At 41.3% G+C, this 19,341-nt stretch overlaps 1 protein-coding gene across 4 annotated transcripts in view; it reads right to left on the reverse strand.

The window, feature by feature from the left end:
* Positions 1-19,341, reverse strand: part of GOLIM4 (golgi integral membrane protein 4) — an 84,650-nt gene that overhangs the window by 28,624 nt on the left and 36,685 nt on the right. For all 4 annotated transcript variants that reach the window (XM_040248348.1, XM_040248343.1, XM_040248364.1 and 1 more), the window contains exons 2-5: positions 7,373-7,447; positions 6,116-6,165; positions 4,242-4,295; positions 2,269-2,419 (exon numbers count right to left, since the gene is read on the reverse strand). In XM_040248348.1, the coding sequence (XP_040104282.1) occupies positions 2,269-2,419; positions 4,242-4,295; positions 6,116-6,165; positions 7,373-7,447 (330 nt within the window). The remainder of the gene's footprint in view (positions 1-2,268; positions 2,420-4,241; positions 4,296-6,115; positions 6,166-7,372; positions 7,448-19,341) is intronic.

Below are 19,341 nucleotides of genomic sequence, written 5' to 3' on the forward strand. Positions count from 1 at the left end.
AGAATGCTGCTGGGACAGCAGCAGGTGTGGGCCTGCATGGTGCTTGGCAAACTGTCCCCAGAGTGGCAGCCACTCCCTGCAGGCAAAGCTCTACTGTCTCCAGGGTGGCCCTCAGCACTGCAGAAAACTGCCAGTCACCACGTTGCCTCACATTCTCTGCCCGCTTTCAGTCGGTTAAGAGTCCCTGCTTGATCCCTGGGCACTGGCTTTATGACTACATTTGGGAAGAGATCAAGAAGAAGGTGAGAATGTCGCTAGTGGCTGTCCACCTATTTGTAACAGCGGATTTTCTCAAACATCAAAACGGGACACCAGCAGCAATCCAAGAGGACCCCAAGTGTGTCATAGGCTGGATGGGCCTTCAGTCTACACACGCACACATGCAGCTGAAATACAGGGCTGACTTTTAAAGGAATTCAGTTTATAACCTTAAGGACAGTGTCTCCTGGGCCTTTGCTGTGTGACCGTAAGTTACTTAACTTTTGCAGGCCTTAATTTCTTCATTTGTTGAACTGAGTTAAATATAACGCCTACCTGCCAGGTTGTTATAAGGCTTAAATAAGATACCCGCATGAAGAGTTTCACCCGGTACTGACACATGGCAAACATTAGTTGAGTGTCAGCTCTTATTATAACCGTAATGATGAAAAGAATCATCTAAGCCTACATGGTATCAACTCGTTATCCATATTCTAAATTCTAAACTCCTTCCTCGTGTCACATTAATCTACCAAAGATCAGTCGGACTACACACATCATGGTTTGCCACGACAGACCCTCGTCTATCACAATTTACTGTCAGGGACCATGATCAAACAAAACTGCTGATGTGAAAATCACTTATCAAGTGTCATCAAAGGCACTGCCATGTTAAGTTGTTTAAAATTTCTATGAGAGATGTCTTCTAAATATTAACTGGTACCAAAAATACTGCTCTCTCTCACTCTCCGTGTTTCTGTCTCTGTCTCTCTCTCACCCTCCAAGATATTGGTAGATTCTCTCTTCTGATGACAAGAGCCCCAGAACTGACTGTACTTCTCCTTTTGTTCTGGATCCCAGGATGTTCAGACCAGCCATCAGGCTTGAATTGTCTGAGTATGCAGAACTCACATACAAGTGTCCTCCTATTTTCCACAGTTCTGATTTCTTGATAAAATTTTACTACACATGGACTGAGTTTCAAAGAAGGGCGTAAATATAGAGCAGACATAAGGTAACATGCCTTTTAAGCCTCTCACTAAAATTAAATGAACTAAATTATGTGAAGTATGCCAAGGTCAGGCACCTAGAGAATACTTACAATGTATTTCTATTATTTTGGAATACCATTATTAACCTATTATTTTGGAATACTGAGAGACAATGCATAGCAAAAGAAAAGTGCAGAAAGTCCAAAGTACCTATCACACAGCAGATTTCTATGACAATATTTTACATAAAACCAGGAAATTGTTTGGCACAGTACAATTAACTAGATTATAGAAAACCTTACTCTGATTTCCTCTTTGTTTATGTAAGCACCATGTACCTTTTTAAACCAAATCTCACACTTCAAACTTATTCAGGACCTGAATAGGTGATTGTAGAATATGCTGTTGCCCTCCTTCAGAACTCATATGTACTCAGAAGTGATGTATTTCATTTCATATTACTATGAAAATACCTGATGCTGATATGGTGGTTAGCATATATTGAAGGTTTACAATGTACCAGTAACGGTATTAGGTGCTTTGCATAATTTAATCCTCATACCAACTCTATAAGGTTAATACTTTTTATGAATATCCCACTTTTACAGATGAGGACAATTAAGTCTGTGGAGATTCATACAACTTGCCAATGGTCATAAAACTAGTCATTGATTCACCAGGGCAGGCAGACTTCAGAGCCTGAGCTTTTTGAAGTGACTATTAGTGATCAACAGAGTCTTTGTGTCCCAGTGGAGATCTGGAAATCTATCACTGTGACTGGGAAGCACTAGCGGCGTTCTGTGGGTGGGGTCAGAGATACTGAAAGTCTCACAATGCACGAAAAGAACTGTCTTGCCCAACAAGGCCAATATGTCCCATTGAGAAACACTAAGTATTCTTTACTGTTTCCCTAAACAAACCCAGAGAGATCAGTGTGAAATATCATAAAAGAAGTAGCTGGTAAAACACCACATGTAATATAAATAAATCACCAAGCAAACAAAAGTCTCTTGTTCCATTCAAACATTAATATGACGATTCATTTCCATGCACACTGGCTCATTAGGTTTCCAAATACCTTTTAGCTTAGAAAGCTCTTGTTCTTTCTCCTGCTGCAGCTGCAGGTATCTCTGCTTGTGGTCATTAAATGTCCTACTGAAGTCTTCTCCTTGTCTGCGGTGTTCCTCTTCCAAGTCGCTGTGTTGCTTCTTTAGCTCCTCATGTTGACTCTGCAAAGATGAAAATTTGAGCAGGGATATACATTTGTAACTGAGCAGGACCCCATGGGGCTTTCCTGGGACAGGGCTACCCTGTATCCTCTGCTTTAGCTCCTCTCTGAATTACCTAGATAACAGTATTTGATGCCCTTTTCCTGAGTTGTTTTGTAGATGTGAAACCATCCCCCTGCCTTCCAAATGGAAGATGTTAACTGCTTGATGACCATGAGCATACAGCCTCAGGCCTCCTGGAGCCTAAGGACTGATAATGTTAACTCCTGTGACACCACCCTGCTACCTCACCGTCAACCAGTCAGACACTTGTGCACAAGCTGATCACAGACCCTGCAACCCCCCTTCCTCATCTGGCTTTTAAAAATGCTCTGCCAAACCCTTGGGGGAGCCTGGGGGCTTTTTAGGGCATGAGCTACCAATCTCTTTCATGGCTCTGCAATAAACCCTGCTCTGCTCCAAACTCTGATGGTTTGGTTTGTTTGGCCTCACTGTGCGTTGGGCACAGAGAATTTGCACTAACACATTCTCTAAATCAGTCTGTCTCTCGATAGCACTGCCTTTCTCTTCTAAGAAAGTAAGCACAGATGAAGCAGGCTTCATTTTCCTGACTGCTTTAAATTTGTGCAGCTCTCTTCCATTTCCTTTCCATTTCAAATGAACAGTTTGGGATCATGGCCAAAAATAATTTTCTCCTTAATTTTTAACATTAATGTGAACAACAAGAAGTTGGAAGTTTACAAGAGTGATGGAAAAGGAAAGGATCTGGGAAAATTCCCAGGGACTCAAGTTACTGTGGAAACTAGGCAAAGCTAATGGAAAAATGACCCCTCCGTGGAGCCTCTAGACTGTCTTTCAATCTGATGTTTTCCCAGCCATGTTTTTTTATTTCCCTTCTTTGATTATCAGCCTTTCTGGTAACCCAGTTTATAGAAGGGGGAAAAAAAAAAGACTTTTTTCCCTTTGGGGGAAGTAAAAAAAATCGATTATTTGTAGAAATGATTCTTACTTATACTACTCTAGATTATAATACTGTAATCACAACCTAGATAAATTCTATAGTCTCCAAATGCTTAACGTGAATGGGTGGTCTGCTTTAATTCACGTATTACTTTCCTGAGAATAGTAAAGATTCTGGTTTCAATAAAAGGCATATACCCTACTGATATAGGAGGAAAGACAACGCCAAACAAAAAGCTGGGCACTGGTTGTGGGAGACAACGGTACAGATCTCCTGCTGTGTGGGTGGCATAATAGCCGCCGCTCACCTCTTCTGGCCCGACACAAACAGTGCATCTCTCTCTCTTTTCTTCAGTCTTCCTAACACACAACAATGAGTTTCATCCAAGAATCAAGGAAGGAATATCTTTAAATATAAATTGTGCTCCTGTGGTAGGGGGGCCACTTATGACACATTAGTAACAGGAAGACAGCATTCTAATACTTCTACTGCCTCCACTGTGTCTAAGATTACCAAAAAAAAAAAAAAAAAAAATTCAAGAAAAACCACTCTGAGAAATTAGATTAAAAACAAACAGAAATCCTTAAAGGATAAAGAACAAACTCAAAAATTAAGTGACCAGAGACCCTGATTTATAAGAAAATGAATAATGAGTTAAATATGTCCTTTGCTATCAGGTGATAAACACAATGGAGCATTACAATTATATATCACCTTTAGCCAAAAATGACTTTATTATACCATAGCTAAGCTAAGTCACTATCATGGTACAAATCAATTATCTGTAAACTTTCCTCAATCACGTAAGTTACTTAGTTAACCCCTTCGTTCATTCATGAAAAACACTTCTAAATTACTCACCTTCAGCATCTGATGTTGAACATTCAATGCGCTGTACCTGCTATTAGAATCTTGCTGTAAATTGAAAAGTAAATAATTAACAAAAAGATAACACATTTGGCTCTTTTGTTAAACAGAACTTACAGCTCTTAATGAATGGTTTTCACTTGTTCACATGTGTAAGTAAAAATGAATTCTAAGCTGGAGCCAGGATGCTTCTGAGGTCCTCTCTTTACTTCATAGCAGAAATGAAGTTTTACATTCCTCTAAGTTTGCTAGACTTTAATGATGAAAAAGCAGGGTGTGGAATTATAAAACAGCAGTTTGAAAGGGCCCTTGGAGGTGGTTTACTTCCACTCTCATATTCAGAAGAAAAACTGAGGCCAGAGGCACAGGAGAGCTTGTCCTGAGACACAGGACTGCATATGGCTGGTACCTTGTACCTGGTGCTCCAATGGGAACAGGAGAGAAACCAGCAGAGACCAGGCCTCACAAGCTTAGAATGGGTTCCAGAAAGGGAGAGAAAAGGCACTTTTCTTCCTTGAGTTCCCATGGGTAAGAAATGCCACACACATTGTGTGTGTGTATACTCAGTCATGTCTGACTGTGGGTGCGTGTACTGTCATGTCTGACTCTGTGATCCCAGTGACTACAGCCATCCAGGCTCCTCTGTCCATGGAATTTTTAGGGCAAGAACACTGGAGTGGGTTTCCACTTCTCCCTCCAGGAGATCTTCCCTACCCAGGGATTGAATCCACGTCTCTTGCATCTCCTGTATTGCAGGCAGATTCTTTACTAGAGCGCCAGCTCACAGAGAGAAACAGAAAGGCTAAAGAAACAGGCCTAGGGCAAACGTCTCCTTTAGTAGCAGAGCCAGGAGAGAACCCTGAGCCTTAGTGTCCAGCTGAACTCCGTGCTCCAGCAGCGTGTTCTTATGTACCAGTGGAACGTCTTCACATTTGGAGCTCACACATGTCCAGTCCTGGGCAGCCACAGCGGGTCAGTGTACAAACCACACCTGCCAGTTTTCTCTCCCCAGGCTGCTGTGTTTTTCCATCTTACGTGCCCCACCTCTTACTTTACACCATCGGCAGTATAAGCACAGCTTCATTTATTTTTTTCATGTTCTTCCAACTTCTAAAATGGACTGCATTTTTGCTTTAACACCTTTTTTTTTATCATCACTTTACCACTTTATTTTAATTTGTAATATATTACATTACAAAATGCACAACAGAACACACATGATTTTGACTAGGTCTTAAAAATGCAAGTAAGAGTGAAAAGCCAGTAACCTCCTAGTTATTCAAAGAACCGACTCTTCTCAGTTCTAATACCCCACAACACCAATGCTTTCGTCAACCAATACTTACATGTTTTTCTTACAGTAAGAGAAAAAAGTGTTTTTCCCTAGTTAATTTGGACTTAAAAACTTTTTAAAAATGTCAATATCATTTATTTATCCATTCATTCTACAGATGTTTTTGAACATTTGAACATGTGAACTCTAGGCCAGGTACTGTGTTAGACATTACACAGTAATGTCTCTGCAAGTGATAGTAACATTGTGCAAAGGCAAATCAAACTAAACATCACATTCTATAGAAAAGAGAGACTACGGATGAATAAATAAATGAATCTCTTTATTGTGGAACATTAAGGATATTTTCAATTTATCACTATCGCCAATAATGTGATAAGCAAAGGAAGGTAGGTTTTAAAGGAACAATTTTTAAAGTCTTCCTCTCAGAATTTGGGGGGAAGGAAGGAAGGAAAGGATGGAGGGAGACGTATTTCAGTCCTAATGATCAACAGAGTAAAATGTCTGGAGACTTTATTTCCCCTCTGTCAAGTTTTGTGAAATAAAAAACTAAGGGAGAAAAAAAACAACTTACCCTTCCCTTATTCAGCGTTTCTTGTGCTTCTAATTTATAAACCAGAAAATCTAGAAAATACAAAATGGAGAACATAATTACATTAATTAACTCTATTAGTATAAGTTAATTCACTGTGCATTTTTAAACATCTAAAAAAACAAGGGCACATTTTACTCAGACCTAAACAATCTACTTGACGATACACTTTATTTTGCCTTTTAATGCTTGAAAAGTTTTCCTCCATACGTTAAAGTTGTGAATCTTGTATCAACAAAATACACACTATAGCCAACTGACTAAAAGTGCACTTAAAGTGTGGACTTGGTGATGAACTCGCCTTGAAATGAAGGAGAAAAAAAACACAACCATGCAGTGCACCTAAGGACAGAGATGATTTAGGCCAGCCACTAGATGGCACCCTAAAATCATTCAGGACCTGAAAAGGAACGCAGGCCATGGAAACCATCTTTAATGCTCTTAAAGCTTTATTATCCACTAGATGGCTCTACAAAACCACTCTGCATTTGAAGACAAGGAAAATCCAAACCCTATCAGAGCATTTTAATAATCTTAAAACTTCTCAGTAAAACATTCCAGCTCATACTGTCCTCCTCTGTTCTCCCTCCTTCAACCCCATACCAAAGTAATCAGACAAAACACCACTCCAATCTAATATTTAACCAAAAAGTTGAAAATGAAAATAAGAATGCAGGTAACTCCAAATCACAAGCTATACAAAGTCCATGCTTTTTAGAAAAATTCTGATAAAAATCAACAGCATTGATTTTTATTTAACACCTGTGTTAAATGTTAATTTTTCAAAACAAACCAATCGGCTATGCCAAGAAAGTCTTTAGCACAGGAGGAAAACAGGTCTATAACTTAAAAGATGTCATGCAATGAGATTGATATCGATTATGCTATAAATGCATATATACATATATATATGTATACATAAAGTTTATCATATTCTGGACTGCATGGTATTACTTTCCCATATGTCTGTTAACAGATGTTCATAACATATACAATATTCAAAAGAAAAACTGTGTGCTATTTCTGATATATGAATGACCTCAAAGAGGCACAAACTAAATGAAAAATTCTAAATCCAATCTTGAGCAGGAATTATTTTGTTGCACGATGTATAGCATATTGCTTGAATGACTTCGGGTGATTTGAAAAATTTCTAAGCAAGAAAACAGTAAAGCAAGTACATGATACTTCAAAGAAGAGCATAAAAAATGTAAAACATGAATGATATTATTTACTTACCTTCCTTTGCTTTCTTATGCTCAAGTCTTTCCTTTTGCAAGGATTTCTCCAATCTTGATCTGTGTTCATACACAACTGGAAAAAAAAAGTTGAAAACTTATCTTCAATAAATCAGAAATTCTAAAGTAAAACCAACATCAATTTTCAAAACAGGAAGAAGATAGTTTAGGGTCCTTTCACAATTAAAATGAAAATACACGCCTTTAATCTGCGTAAAAGATGGAAACAATAATAGACGTAATGCTCAACTGACTCCTATATGGTCTGCCCCTCTGTAGAAACAACACTGTGGAAGAGGCTTCCACCTTCTTGGCCAGTTCCTTGTTCTCCTGCTTCTGGAATGTGAGTCTCTGTGGGGTTCCCTGTCTCCCGCTGGACGAGCATGTCCACCCTCCACACTTCAGCCACCATCTGCACAGCATTTACCCCCATCTGTGTGTCCAGCTCCCACCTCACTTTCAGGCACTAAGGAGAATATTTACACCCAGAGATCCCATAAGTGCTCCCAAGTCAACACGAGCTGACAGTGAATTAGAGCTGCCTGACACGGGTTCCACCCCTGGGTTGGGAAGATCACCTCGAGTAGGAAATGGCACCTGCTCCAGTATTCTTGTCTGGAAAATTCCAGGGAGAGAGGAGCCTGGCGGGCCACAGACCACTGTGTCACTGAGTTGGACAGGACTGAGCACAGCACAGCAGCGGAACGAGCTGAGCAAGGGTGGGTGTGGAAAGCTCAGCAGCATACCAAGGTTTGCTGAAAAAGGAGGTGTATTCCCCATGTCAGAGAAAATACAGGCGAGAGGGCCACAGAGACGAAGGAGGGAGACTGTCCCCACTGAAGAGCCTATAACCTGTGCCATGCCTGCATGTTCAGCTGTGTCTGACTCTTTGCGACCTCATGGACTGTAGTCTGCCAGGCTCCTCTGTCCATGGAATTTTTCAGGCAAGAAAACTGGAGTGGGTTGCCATTTCCTACTCCAGGGGATCTTCCTGACCTGGGCTCAAACTTGCATCTCTGGCTGGGCAGGCGGATTCTTCACCATTGAGCCACCCGGGAAGCCCACAGCATTGACATCTGCCATGGCAGGAAACCCAAGGCAAGCTGATGTTGTGCCACAGGGCCTTCCTGCACTTTACCAAGCCCACCTCCCCAGTCTATTCTGAAGAAGTGGGAGTTGCCTGGTGAGGGGAGGAAGGAGTGCTGATGATTTAGGGGGAAAACAGAGAGAAGCCCCTGGGTACTTCCTCCCTCACTACAGGCTTCACGTCTCCAGGAAACAGGAGCTGCAAGAGAAGTTTTACCTTTAATGAAAAAAGAAAAAAAAGTATTATTATACTGGACTAGGCCAGATATTACTAAACCAAGACTGTATTTATGGATAAAAGTTATTGAGAAAAAAATATATTTTTAATCTGAGAGAAGCTGATACAAAGTAGTGAAGTCTGTCTTAGATTTCATGCAGGGACAGAAAACTCAAGCCCACAGAGTAGTGGTTGGAACAGGGGAGAGAAGGAGAGGATAAAGCAAGTTTCTGATGTGCCCTTTAATCCTGTTTGCTCAGCATTATGGTCACAGATGACCTCACTCCTTGGCAAGCTCAGCTGAGCTTGCCACCGGGCTCTTTTTACCACCTCCAGCTCTTCACAGCTACCTAAGATACAATTCAACTGTCAACCACTGACTGACCCTTCAGTGTGTCAGTTCAGTTCAGTCACTCAGTCATGTCCAGCTCTTTGTGATCCCATGAACCACAGCATGCCCGGCTTCCCTGTCCATCTCCAAATCCCGGAGTTTACTCAAACTCATGTCCATCGAGTCGATGATGCCATCCAGCCATCTCATCCTCTGTCGTCCCCTTCTCCTCCTGCCTTCAATCTTTCCCAGCATCAGGGTCTTTTCCAATGAGTCAGTTCTTCACATCATGTGGCCAAAGTATTGGAGCTTCAGCTTCAGCATCAGTCCGTTCAATGAATATTCAGGACTGATTTCCTTTAGGATTGACTGGTTTGACCTCCTTGCAGTCCAAGGGACTCTCAAGAGCCTTCTCCAACACCACAGTTCAAAAGCATCGATTCTTCAGTGCTCAGTTTTCTTTATAGTCCAACTCTCACATCCATACACGACTACTGGAAAAACCATAGCTTTAACTAGATGGACCTTTGTTGGCAAAGTGTGTACAACTGCCCCAGACTGCTGGCCACTCAAAGTTGCCACGGTCACAGGGATCCCCTCCCTGACCTTCTTCCCCACCTTTCCCCACGGCCCGTCCCCCACCCCCTGCCCAGTACCAGCTATGGCTGCCCTTCTTCCAATGTGGCCATCATCTCCAAAGTCCTTCTCCTTCTCCCAAGGCTGCAGCTCTCATCTTGCCTCCACGTGCAGCTGCTATTGCCAGGGCTCCATCTGCGACTCCCACAGCCCCTACTCCTCTCCTCACACCGCTGCTCGCTTCTCAGTCCACGACTGCTAAAATGCCTGCCACCACCCGGACTGGCCTGCCCCAAACTCATCTTCCCTCTTGTCTCCGCCTCCAAACAGTCATCCAAATAACGACCTGCCCCATTTCCTTTCTCCACTTGGGCCCCTATTTTGTTCACCAGATGATCCTTCCCTCTCCTCCAATGCTGTTATTATAAAGGGATCTCATCCAACTCCACTTTACCCAGCACCGTGATATGAGTAGAAATGCAACGTGAACAGACATGGGCCTTGGCCTCAAGAAGCTCTAGTCTAACAAGGGAGACACATTCAGTAATTTTAAATAATCAGAGCTAACTGCATTTGGCATAATAAAAGTATATTTAAGCCCAGTGAAAGAGAAGGGTGAGCTCTGGAAGGAAGGGGAGTGAGGGAAGACTCTTGGCTGGTTTTGAGAGTGAAGAACAATTAGGTAGGTGGGGACGCCACAAGAGAAAGGCATTCCTGGAAGACACCACAGGGACAAAGGTGCAGAGGTGATGAGATTGGACCAAAGGTGGTTGTTTTCCAAAAAGCTGGTTCCAAGTCCACTGCTGAGAAATTACATTGTTTTTCAAACATACAGGTGTATAGTATATACGTTTCTTGGCCAATTTCTAGAAGTCTATTAAAACCAAGAGTTTCCTTGGATTGGTACTAATGCTACCATCTTGAATGACATTTGCAATGAGGCATGGAAAACAAAGATTAGTGCTGTGGAACCTCACCAAGCCAAGCCCAGAACTGTGTGCTCACAGTCTTTGAAATTTTCAGTCAGGTGGGAGAAGCCTACAGGGAAACATAAATTACAATGTGGTCATGATATACACAGGTGAGAACAGGATGCCATGAGAGCATCTAAGCTCCCAGCTGGTAGAAAACACACTCCCTCATCTCCAATCCACTGGCCAAAGTGCCCACGGTCTGGGCAGTGGCTCACAGGAACATAAACATGCCAGGAAATAGGGCTGAAATATACCTTTATTATGCTAAATGGGTGCACTAACTGGACATATCATGGACAATTTCAGCAAGCATGTGCATCACTCTCAAAGAAAGGTGAACAGGCAGTGTAGTCAAGATCTTGCTCTAAAGTAAGCGAAGTGGCAGCAGGGGTCCTGAGTCCAGGGGCTCCTGAATGGAGGGCAGCACCTCTAGGGGGAGGCAATCCAGGCTAGCAACACCCAAGATAAAAACAACAAAAAACCCAGCAGCAGCAGCACAGTCAAGAAAACATCTGTGAGGGAACTGTTAATCACCATCCCCAGACACCTCAGACTCTAAATATTAACTATTACCATGGGAAGGTAAGAATGTGGGCAAATGCTGCATTTACAAATTATAATCCTGTGAAATTCTTGACAATAAAACACAGCAGCATCACTCAACATTATGTGGTACTTGGTCATCATGTAATGCTTATCTTTGGTTTAGGAAGCAGAAAACACTTCTGCATCTGCAGAAATGCATCTTCACTGGGATGGAGGGTCCACAGGGAGTTGGTGGATAGGGTGAGGAGAACTGGGGGATGGGGGAGACATGGTTCTGCGCTTTACTCTCTTCCCTGCGATCCAGTCAGGAGGATAACATGCAAACAGCTGGTACAAAGTACCCATCAACCAAACTTAATCACACAGCTGTCTGACAATTACGTGTAGAATGGGAATTTACACATTTGACATGTAAATTCTAGCTTGTCTCAACAGCTAGAAGATTCTAGGATACATGAAAGTTAGAAACTTTCATAAATAACCTGAAGAGATGCTATACAATGTCCACAAAGAGGCGAATATACCTGTGGATTACAGTCCACAATCAAAGGTCTTAGGAAATCTGAGGCATGATCATGAATACATAAAATGGCATCATTCATAGCAAAACCTAAGGCAAGAGAAATGTGTTTTTGCAAACTGCAGCAGAAAAAAGATGTGGTAAACAGGAACAGAGGGTATGTGTAGAAACCATGATGTAACTGTACTATTAATATTAACTTACTCAGAATTGGTCAAGCCATTATTAAAGCACTAGCTTCTCAGTTCAGTTCACTCACTCAGTCGTGTCCGACTCTTTGCAACCCCATGAATCGCAGCACGCCAGGCCTCCCTGTCCTGATATACAACCTAAGAATTCAGAAATGGTTTGAGGGTTGCAGAATATTACTGAGGAGGAAGGTGAGAGAATGGAACAGCAGTGACTGACAGAAGGTTGCAGAAGTGCTCAGAAAAAGGAAAACAAACTGAAAAGGAACATTACAGGCTGAGAAAACCATGTTAGGTAAAGGAAAGTGAGAGTAAAAATTAACCCTTATAACTAGAAATTCCAGTAAGAAAGAGAGAAGAGGCAGGTGGTAATGTAACGATCAAAAGCACACACTCTGGAGTCTGGGTTCAAGTTCATGATCCAGTCCTTACAGGGCAAGATGCTGAACTTCTTCGCATTTCGGTTTCCTTATATGGCACATGGGAATAACAACAGTGCCCATCCCTTTGGGTGGCTGTTAGGGCTAAATGAGTTAATTTACATCAACTTCTTCAAACACTGCAGGGCACAGAGCAAATGCTAGAAAATACTAAAATATTTTTTCATCTGTCTGTGATGGCTTAAAAGTGCCAGAAAATGAGTCAGGTGATTCCCTGAGCTCTTTCAACCCTACAATTAAAGTCTAATAATAACAAAGCAATTAAACATACACACACATATACATATGAATTGAGAGAGAGACTTGAACAACAATAAAATATTGGCCTCAGTTTCTTGTTACTTAAAAAAAATTCCCTTAAAAAGGGGGAGAGGGTTGTGAATATACTTTCTAATAGTTTAGTAAAACCTATAAGCCTATTTTTAATAAAACTTGAAGAGCAGCAAAACAGACCAGATGGAATCTTTGTATTCTTACAGTTCTAGAAAATGTCCGTATCAATTAAACACATACATATACCCACACTACCTTTAATTCTTTAACACACATTCTCCAGGCTTTGCGGCTCGTGATTTATCTAGGTAGGTTTACTGTTTCGCTTAGGAGGAGGATTGCTAATCAATCCTTGTCACTTATCTCTATTTTTCTATTTATACTCTGAAGTCAAGGGCATCAGTCAAGATGAAATCATACTGTTAGAACTTTTGCAGCAAAAAACGTATATAATGAATATGCTCAACGCACCAAACAGGTTCCAGGAAAAATAATTTTTAAAATAATGGTTCAATCTTGGCATTCAAGATCGCTAATGCAGACCAATACTGTAACCAGGACAGGATGTGAATCACAAGAACTCACAAGAAAAAGATGAAAACCCACAATACTCATCATCTCCCCTGCTTACTGACAAGGAGTTTAATATTTTCCATGCAGTCAAGAATGGAAAGAGTTTTTATACCTCTCTCAACACACTCAAGAGTTTAAAAACATGCCAGCTTCCTACAGCAATTTTCCATTTTAACTGACTTCCATTTGAAAGGCAAAGAGAAATTAGCTGTCCTCTGTCTATGGGACTTCCCAGGCAAGAATACTGGAGTGGGTTGCCATTTCCTTCTCCAGGGGATTTTCCTGACCCAAGGATCGAACCCACATGTCCTGTGTCTCCTGCACTGCAGTGGATTCGTTACCTCTGAGCCACCTGGGAAGCCCGTGTATATCCACTTAAGGGTAAAACATACCATCTGTAACACTTCAGGGTAAACTGCTTCCACTCAGAATTAGAAAGCAACACTCTAAACAGAAAACACTGCTAAGCGTTTTAACACCTTAAGCCAAGAGAGGGCAATGTTTCTTTGGAATTTCTGTGAAATTTTGTTCAGTCTTGATGATAACACAAAATTTTATCTTTATGTAAAAAACAAACAAACAACTGAGTCTTGGTAGGACAGACACACTGTTCAACTTGTGAAAACACTGATTTGTGAGTGTCTTTATCATTTTATTTTATTTTTTTTGTCTTTATCATTTTAATTGCTACCATTTCACCACCATCGCCAAGCCAACCATCAGCAACAAGAAGAACCAAGAGATATGGGGCATCAAATGCCGACTGTCACTGGAGAAGCCCAGTTGTCTATGAAGCCTCTATTGCAAGATGGTGTCTCCTCTTTTCTTTGAACAGGGAAAGCAAGCAGGAAGCCCAACTGTGGAGAGCTCAGCTATTTTTATTCTTGGTTTTCTGTTGCCTTCCTTCTACAAGTATATTAGAGAACCATTGGAGACAGAAAACTATGAAGTGATGCTTTTTAGAAATGATTATGAAAGCTTGTATCAGTGCTATACCCTTAAGAGCCTCAGCTCTATGCTTTTTGAAATTTTAGGGAGAGTCAGCCTATAATTTCAAAATACCTTAAATAGCAAAATTTGAACCACGTCTTCCAAGTGCCATTCTTCATAAATCTATTTAGAATCAAGCTTTAAAATCACCACCAGCAAATCATTTTCGTAGCCTATATGGCAACTGAACATTCTTCTATTTAATTTTTCAGCACTGCTTTATTATAAGACATAGGTTGCAAAAAATAATAAGCTATTTGTATTATAAGCTGAAAAGAATGAGAATCATAGAGATCTGCAGCAATCTTCTTCTGAGGATGGCAAGAAAACTAGACATTTCAACTGTGCCTTCAGATTCGCAATCAGGTTGATGGAAACAAATAGCCCCAGGTCATTCACCTTAAAACCTAAGTAAAGAAACAAACAGTCGGCCAACCAGAGGTGTAGAGTTGGTATAAAATTTAAAGGCTCAAGAGACAGTTTTCTAAGACAGTTAACCTGGGGTATCCTCTAGTGCACATTAATGAAGTCTCCTTTATGTACAGTTGGGAAGGTCCCCTGGAGGAGGAAATGGCAACCCACCCCAGTATTTTTGCCTAGAGAATCCCATGGACAGAGGAGCCTGGCGGGCTACAATCCATAGGGTCGCAAAAAGTCGGACACGACTGAGCGACTAATATATTATCATTTTACAGGTGATAAAAGTTAAAATGAACAAGTCTGTGCTCTGATAATTGTGGCTGAAGATCTTTAGGATAGCAAGACAAATGACATAAAAGGAAAATCAACTGAAATCATCACAGTTCTCAGAACACAATACTTTTGAGGTTTCATTTTATTTTGGATTTTTAGGCCTAAAATCATTGTTATTTATCTTTAAGAACATTTTTGACTGTGTTTCTAATTAGTCAGAAGTGAGGTGGAACCCCTCAACTTGCCTTCCTCTGCTGAACAAGTTAGTAATTTACACAAAGTCAACATCATCTTTTTTCCTTCTATCTTCCCTCTTTCATAATTTAATTTCATATGAAGTCGGAGAAAGAATATCAAATATCTCCCTAGAAAACAACCCACATAAAACAAGTACAAAGACAAAAGAAGGGGGACAATTATCACCATTTGGAGGATCACATAGGATCCCCCCCCACTCCAGTGCCCGTAAGGCTCTTCTTCAGTGTCTCAGCCCCGATCTTTCCTCAAGGTCTCAAGCTCTCTGCCCCCTCCCCATGACTCCACTAGGAACCTCTAACCCCTAAACAGTTAAGTCCAGCTTTGGCTTTTCACCCCATTCCGGTTTTACTTCTTCCAGTACAATTCTGCATTTCCAGTCTGCTCAACAGTGCATGTGTGAATTGAATTATTAAAGAACCCTGTCCTGTGGTTAGTTCTCTTTGCCAAATTACATCTTTGTATTGCAGGCCTGGGGGCAACACTTTCCAGTGGCTTCCTGTCATGCCTTGAATGAAGCCCAAAGCCTCACGAGGCTTCACCCCATCGTCCATCCTCTGCTCCAGCCACAGCAGCCTCATTATTCCCTGAACACACTAGTGAGCTTTCACCTCCGCATCTCACACTGCCTCTTTCTGGTGCCCCCACTGCTCCTCCTCTGCGTGACTATCTCCCTCACCTCCCTCAGATCGTCACTAAAGACACCTTCTCACCAACAACTTTCCTGGATAACCTGTCTAAGTTTGCAACCTTTCTCACCCTCAACGCTTCTAGGGTCCTCCCCCACTTCATTTTTCTCCTTACTCTTTAACTCTTTCTACTGTATTTTTGCTTTATTTATTGCCTTGCCATCTCACCAGAATATAAGTTCAGACAGGACAAAAAAGGTCTGGTTTGATTTACCCCTGTTACAGTGAATTATAGGCACTGAATAGGTAAGGAATGAACAAATGAATGACTAAATGAACGGACTATATATGCCACGAAGGCTGGGACTGGCTGCTTCCCTTTCCTTCTCTTCTATATCCCCAACCCTTACTACCACTTCAGTTCCAACCCCCCAACTCCTAATATCCAGCAGGATTCAATAATAACTTGTGAAATGATTGAATGCATTTAGAAGATAGGTCATTCTCTTCCTCATTTGCCTGCTACCCTTTAAGTCCTAGTATTTTTAACTGAATTTCCATATTTTTAGGCTCACTGGTACTCGCACATCCCAGAGAACAGACAGGTAACAGAAGAGATTAAATGTACATATAGGCTCATAAGATTAGTGTTTAGTTAAATCACGGCCCTGAAATACAGACACTTTCAGAAAGCCAAGAGGAAAAAAGGACAGTCTGATTAGGTATTTTTCTACTGCATGGCAATTGCTATACTTTTTTTTTTAACTGCACAATAAACTTCCTATAATAGTTCACACAAGTGTCTATTTTTAAGTTTGCTAATGCATACAGTTTGTGAAGTTGTTTAAATGGAAGTTTTAACCATGATTTGAATTGGTGCTTTACTGCCTTTCCTATTTTGGATAAAACTATACCCAAGCTTTCCCTCATGATATTATCTGAGATTTGCCTTTTTTCAAATATGTATTAGCTGATTTAAGATATATGTCTTCACACAAGTCTTCTCCTTGGCATTCTTTCAAGTGGTGAGCTACTAATAATCATTCTTATTATTATTATAGGAAACCTACTCACTTTTCCTGAAATAATTCTTCTCTTAGGTGCTCAGAGCTATCACAGCCCAGCAGTATTCCAGGCACCTTGGGAGACACTAAAATATAAGATTTACTCTTATAAAAACTCTGTAATCAATAAATTTGGATTGGGAGAGGAGGTTAAGAAAGGTAAAACAGTAAGAAAACAATCCCAACCCAGGGATCGAACCTGGGTCTCCTGCATTGTAGGCAGATGCTTTACCATCTGGGCCACCAGGGAAGTCAAGGAGACAACTGGAGACAACCAAAGGCTAGATGTCCCTGGTGCCTCAGAAGGTAAGGAGTCTGCCTGCAATGCGGGAATCCTGGGTTCAGTCCCTGGGTTGGAAAGATCCCCTCGAGAAGGAAATGGCAACCCACTCCATTATTGTTGCCTGGAAAATTCCATGGATGCAGGAGCCTAGCAGGCTACAGTCTATGGGATGGCAAAGAGTCAGACATGACTGAAAGGCTTCACTTTCGTTCTTTCTAAAGGCTAGGTGAGCCAGGATGACAGAATAACCTGCTGAGCCAGCAGATTTTTACACCTAATCTCTATGTAAGCTAAAAGAAAAATTATCCTCCTGTCCCATGAAAAATGTAAAAGTTACATTCTCAAAGGCCTAAATAAGTACATATGAGCAAATATTGGCTTCTCTGGTGGCTCAGACAGTAAAGAATTCACCAGCAATGCAGGAGACCCGGATTCTATCCCTGGGTCTGGAATATCCCCTGGAGAAGGAAATGGCAACCCACTCCAGTGTTCTTGCCTGGAAAATTCCATGGACAGAGGAACCTGGGGGGCTACATGGGATTGCAAAACAGTCAGATATGACTGAGCGAATAACACTTCACATGCATATATATTAGAAACTTAGGAACTCACAGTAACAGAAGTTATTCTAAAATCAAATGAATAAAAATAGACTCTCTAAAGTAATATTCGTATCTAGAAATCAGATTTCAGATGGACTGCATCACAACACTTCAGGAAATAATGCATGACAAAGATGATTAGGTTTCCAGTACCCCAAAACTGATTTAAGGGCATATAAGAATGCTCTTCGGATGGGCTAAAATATGCAAAAGCACACTGGTTTTTTAATGAACCTAAGAATTTATGCATAAACTTTCAAAATCTATGTGCTTGGACCAAACATGAAAGACGTTATTTAATTTTTTTAAGTTATCTAGCTTCTTCATGGAAACCTGCCTCTATGGACACTTCAAGTAATGCCAACAAAGAGGGAAAATCCAGAACTCAAGTATCAACCCCCTTGTATAAACCTGTATCTAGCAGCACACCCACAACTCAGAAAGGGTGAGCTAGGCTGCAACTGGCTTCTTCAAATTAGTGCAGCAGTACACAAGCACACCCCAAATCATCCAAACTCCCCGTGTCAAGTCTTCACTTCAAATCTGACGGTCTGCAACATTTCTTGGGAAAGTCTTCATGAAAATCGGGCTTATTAAGAGATGCTATGTAAATTCTCTTTATCTATTGCATCCTGACTATTTCATTCAACAAATCAAACAAATATTCACAAAGCATTTACTACTTTGGGAATATATCCTGAGCACAAGGATAGAAAATACCATATTTTCTACCATTCTCTCTGCTCATATTCTGCAGAGAGAGAATGATGACACAGTCAATGGTATGTAAGAAGTTAGTGAACGCCATGGGAAGAAATAGAAAGGGTAAAAAGACGGGAGCTGTGGGAAGAATGGATCAAGTTTCACTTTTAAATAGGGTGGTCAAGATAGACTTCATAGAGAAGGAGCCAAGACTTGAAAAAAGTGGAGTTGGCCCTCTAGACTCCTCAGGGTAAGTGTTTCAGATATAAGGAACTGGAAGTGCAAAAGTCCTACAGTGAAAGCGCATCTATTAAGCAGGGAGGCCAGAATAGCTGAGGCACAGTGAGCCTAGAAGGTTAAAGGGTGAAGGTGGGGAAGGGGGCACGTGACAAAGGGTCTTACAGAACCTTGTGAAGACTTGGCTTTCACTCTGAAATGGGGAGCCAGTGGAGAATTTTGAGCACTAACGTGTGATGTTCACTTAAGTTTTTAAAATAATGATCACTCTGACCACATGCATGCAAGATGCAAGTGGGAAGGCTAGTTAGTAGCAGGTTTCTGCAGTCATCCAGGCCCGAGTGTAACGACAGAATAGAACGATGCAGAAGCCTCAGCCAGTTCTGCATTTAAACTGAAGGTAAAACCAGTGCCTGTAATCAGCTGAGATGAGGAAAGTCACCATGGACTACGGTTATGAGGAAGACCAGGAATAAGACTTTAGTGACTACAGAGTGATTTACTGGGCCTGCAGGGGTCAGTCTGGATTCCCAGAGGCAACGTTTGTGTGGATGTTTCCTTCCAGTGGAGGAAGGATGTTTCTTATCTAAAGGAGAGCAGCAGACAGAGACAGAAGAGAGAGACCATGTGAAAGCACTGGGGCAAACACAAAAATAATCTGTTTGTAGTATTCCTCAGACTTCCCTGCAAGTGAGAAGAACCTGCAGTGCCTGTTCATCACACAGATTCCTGGGGCCCAGCTAGAATCTACTGAGTCAGGATTTCCTGGGAAGAGGCTCGATAATCCCAGG

Source organism: Oryx dammah, unplaced genomic scaffold (assembly GCF_014754425.2).
Source record: "Oryx dammah isolate SB20612 unplaced genomic scaffold, SCBI_Odam_1.1 HiC_scaffold_2, whole genome shotgun sequence".
NCBI lineage: Eukaryota > Metazoa > Chordata > Mammalia > Artiodactyla > Bovidae > Oryx > Oryx dammah.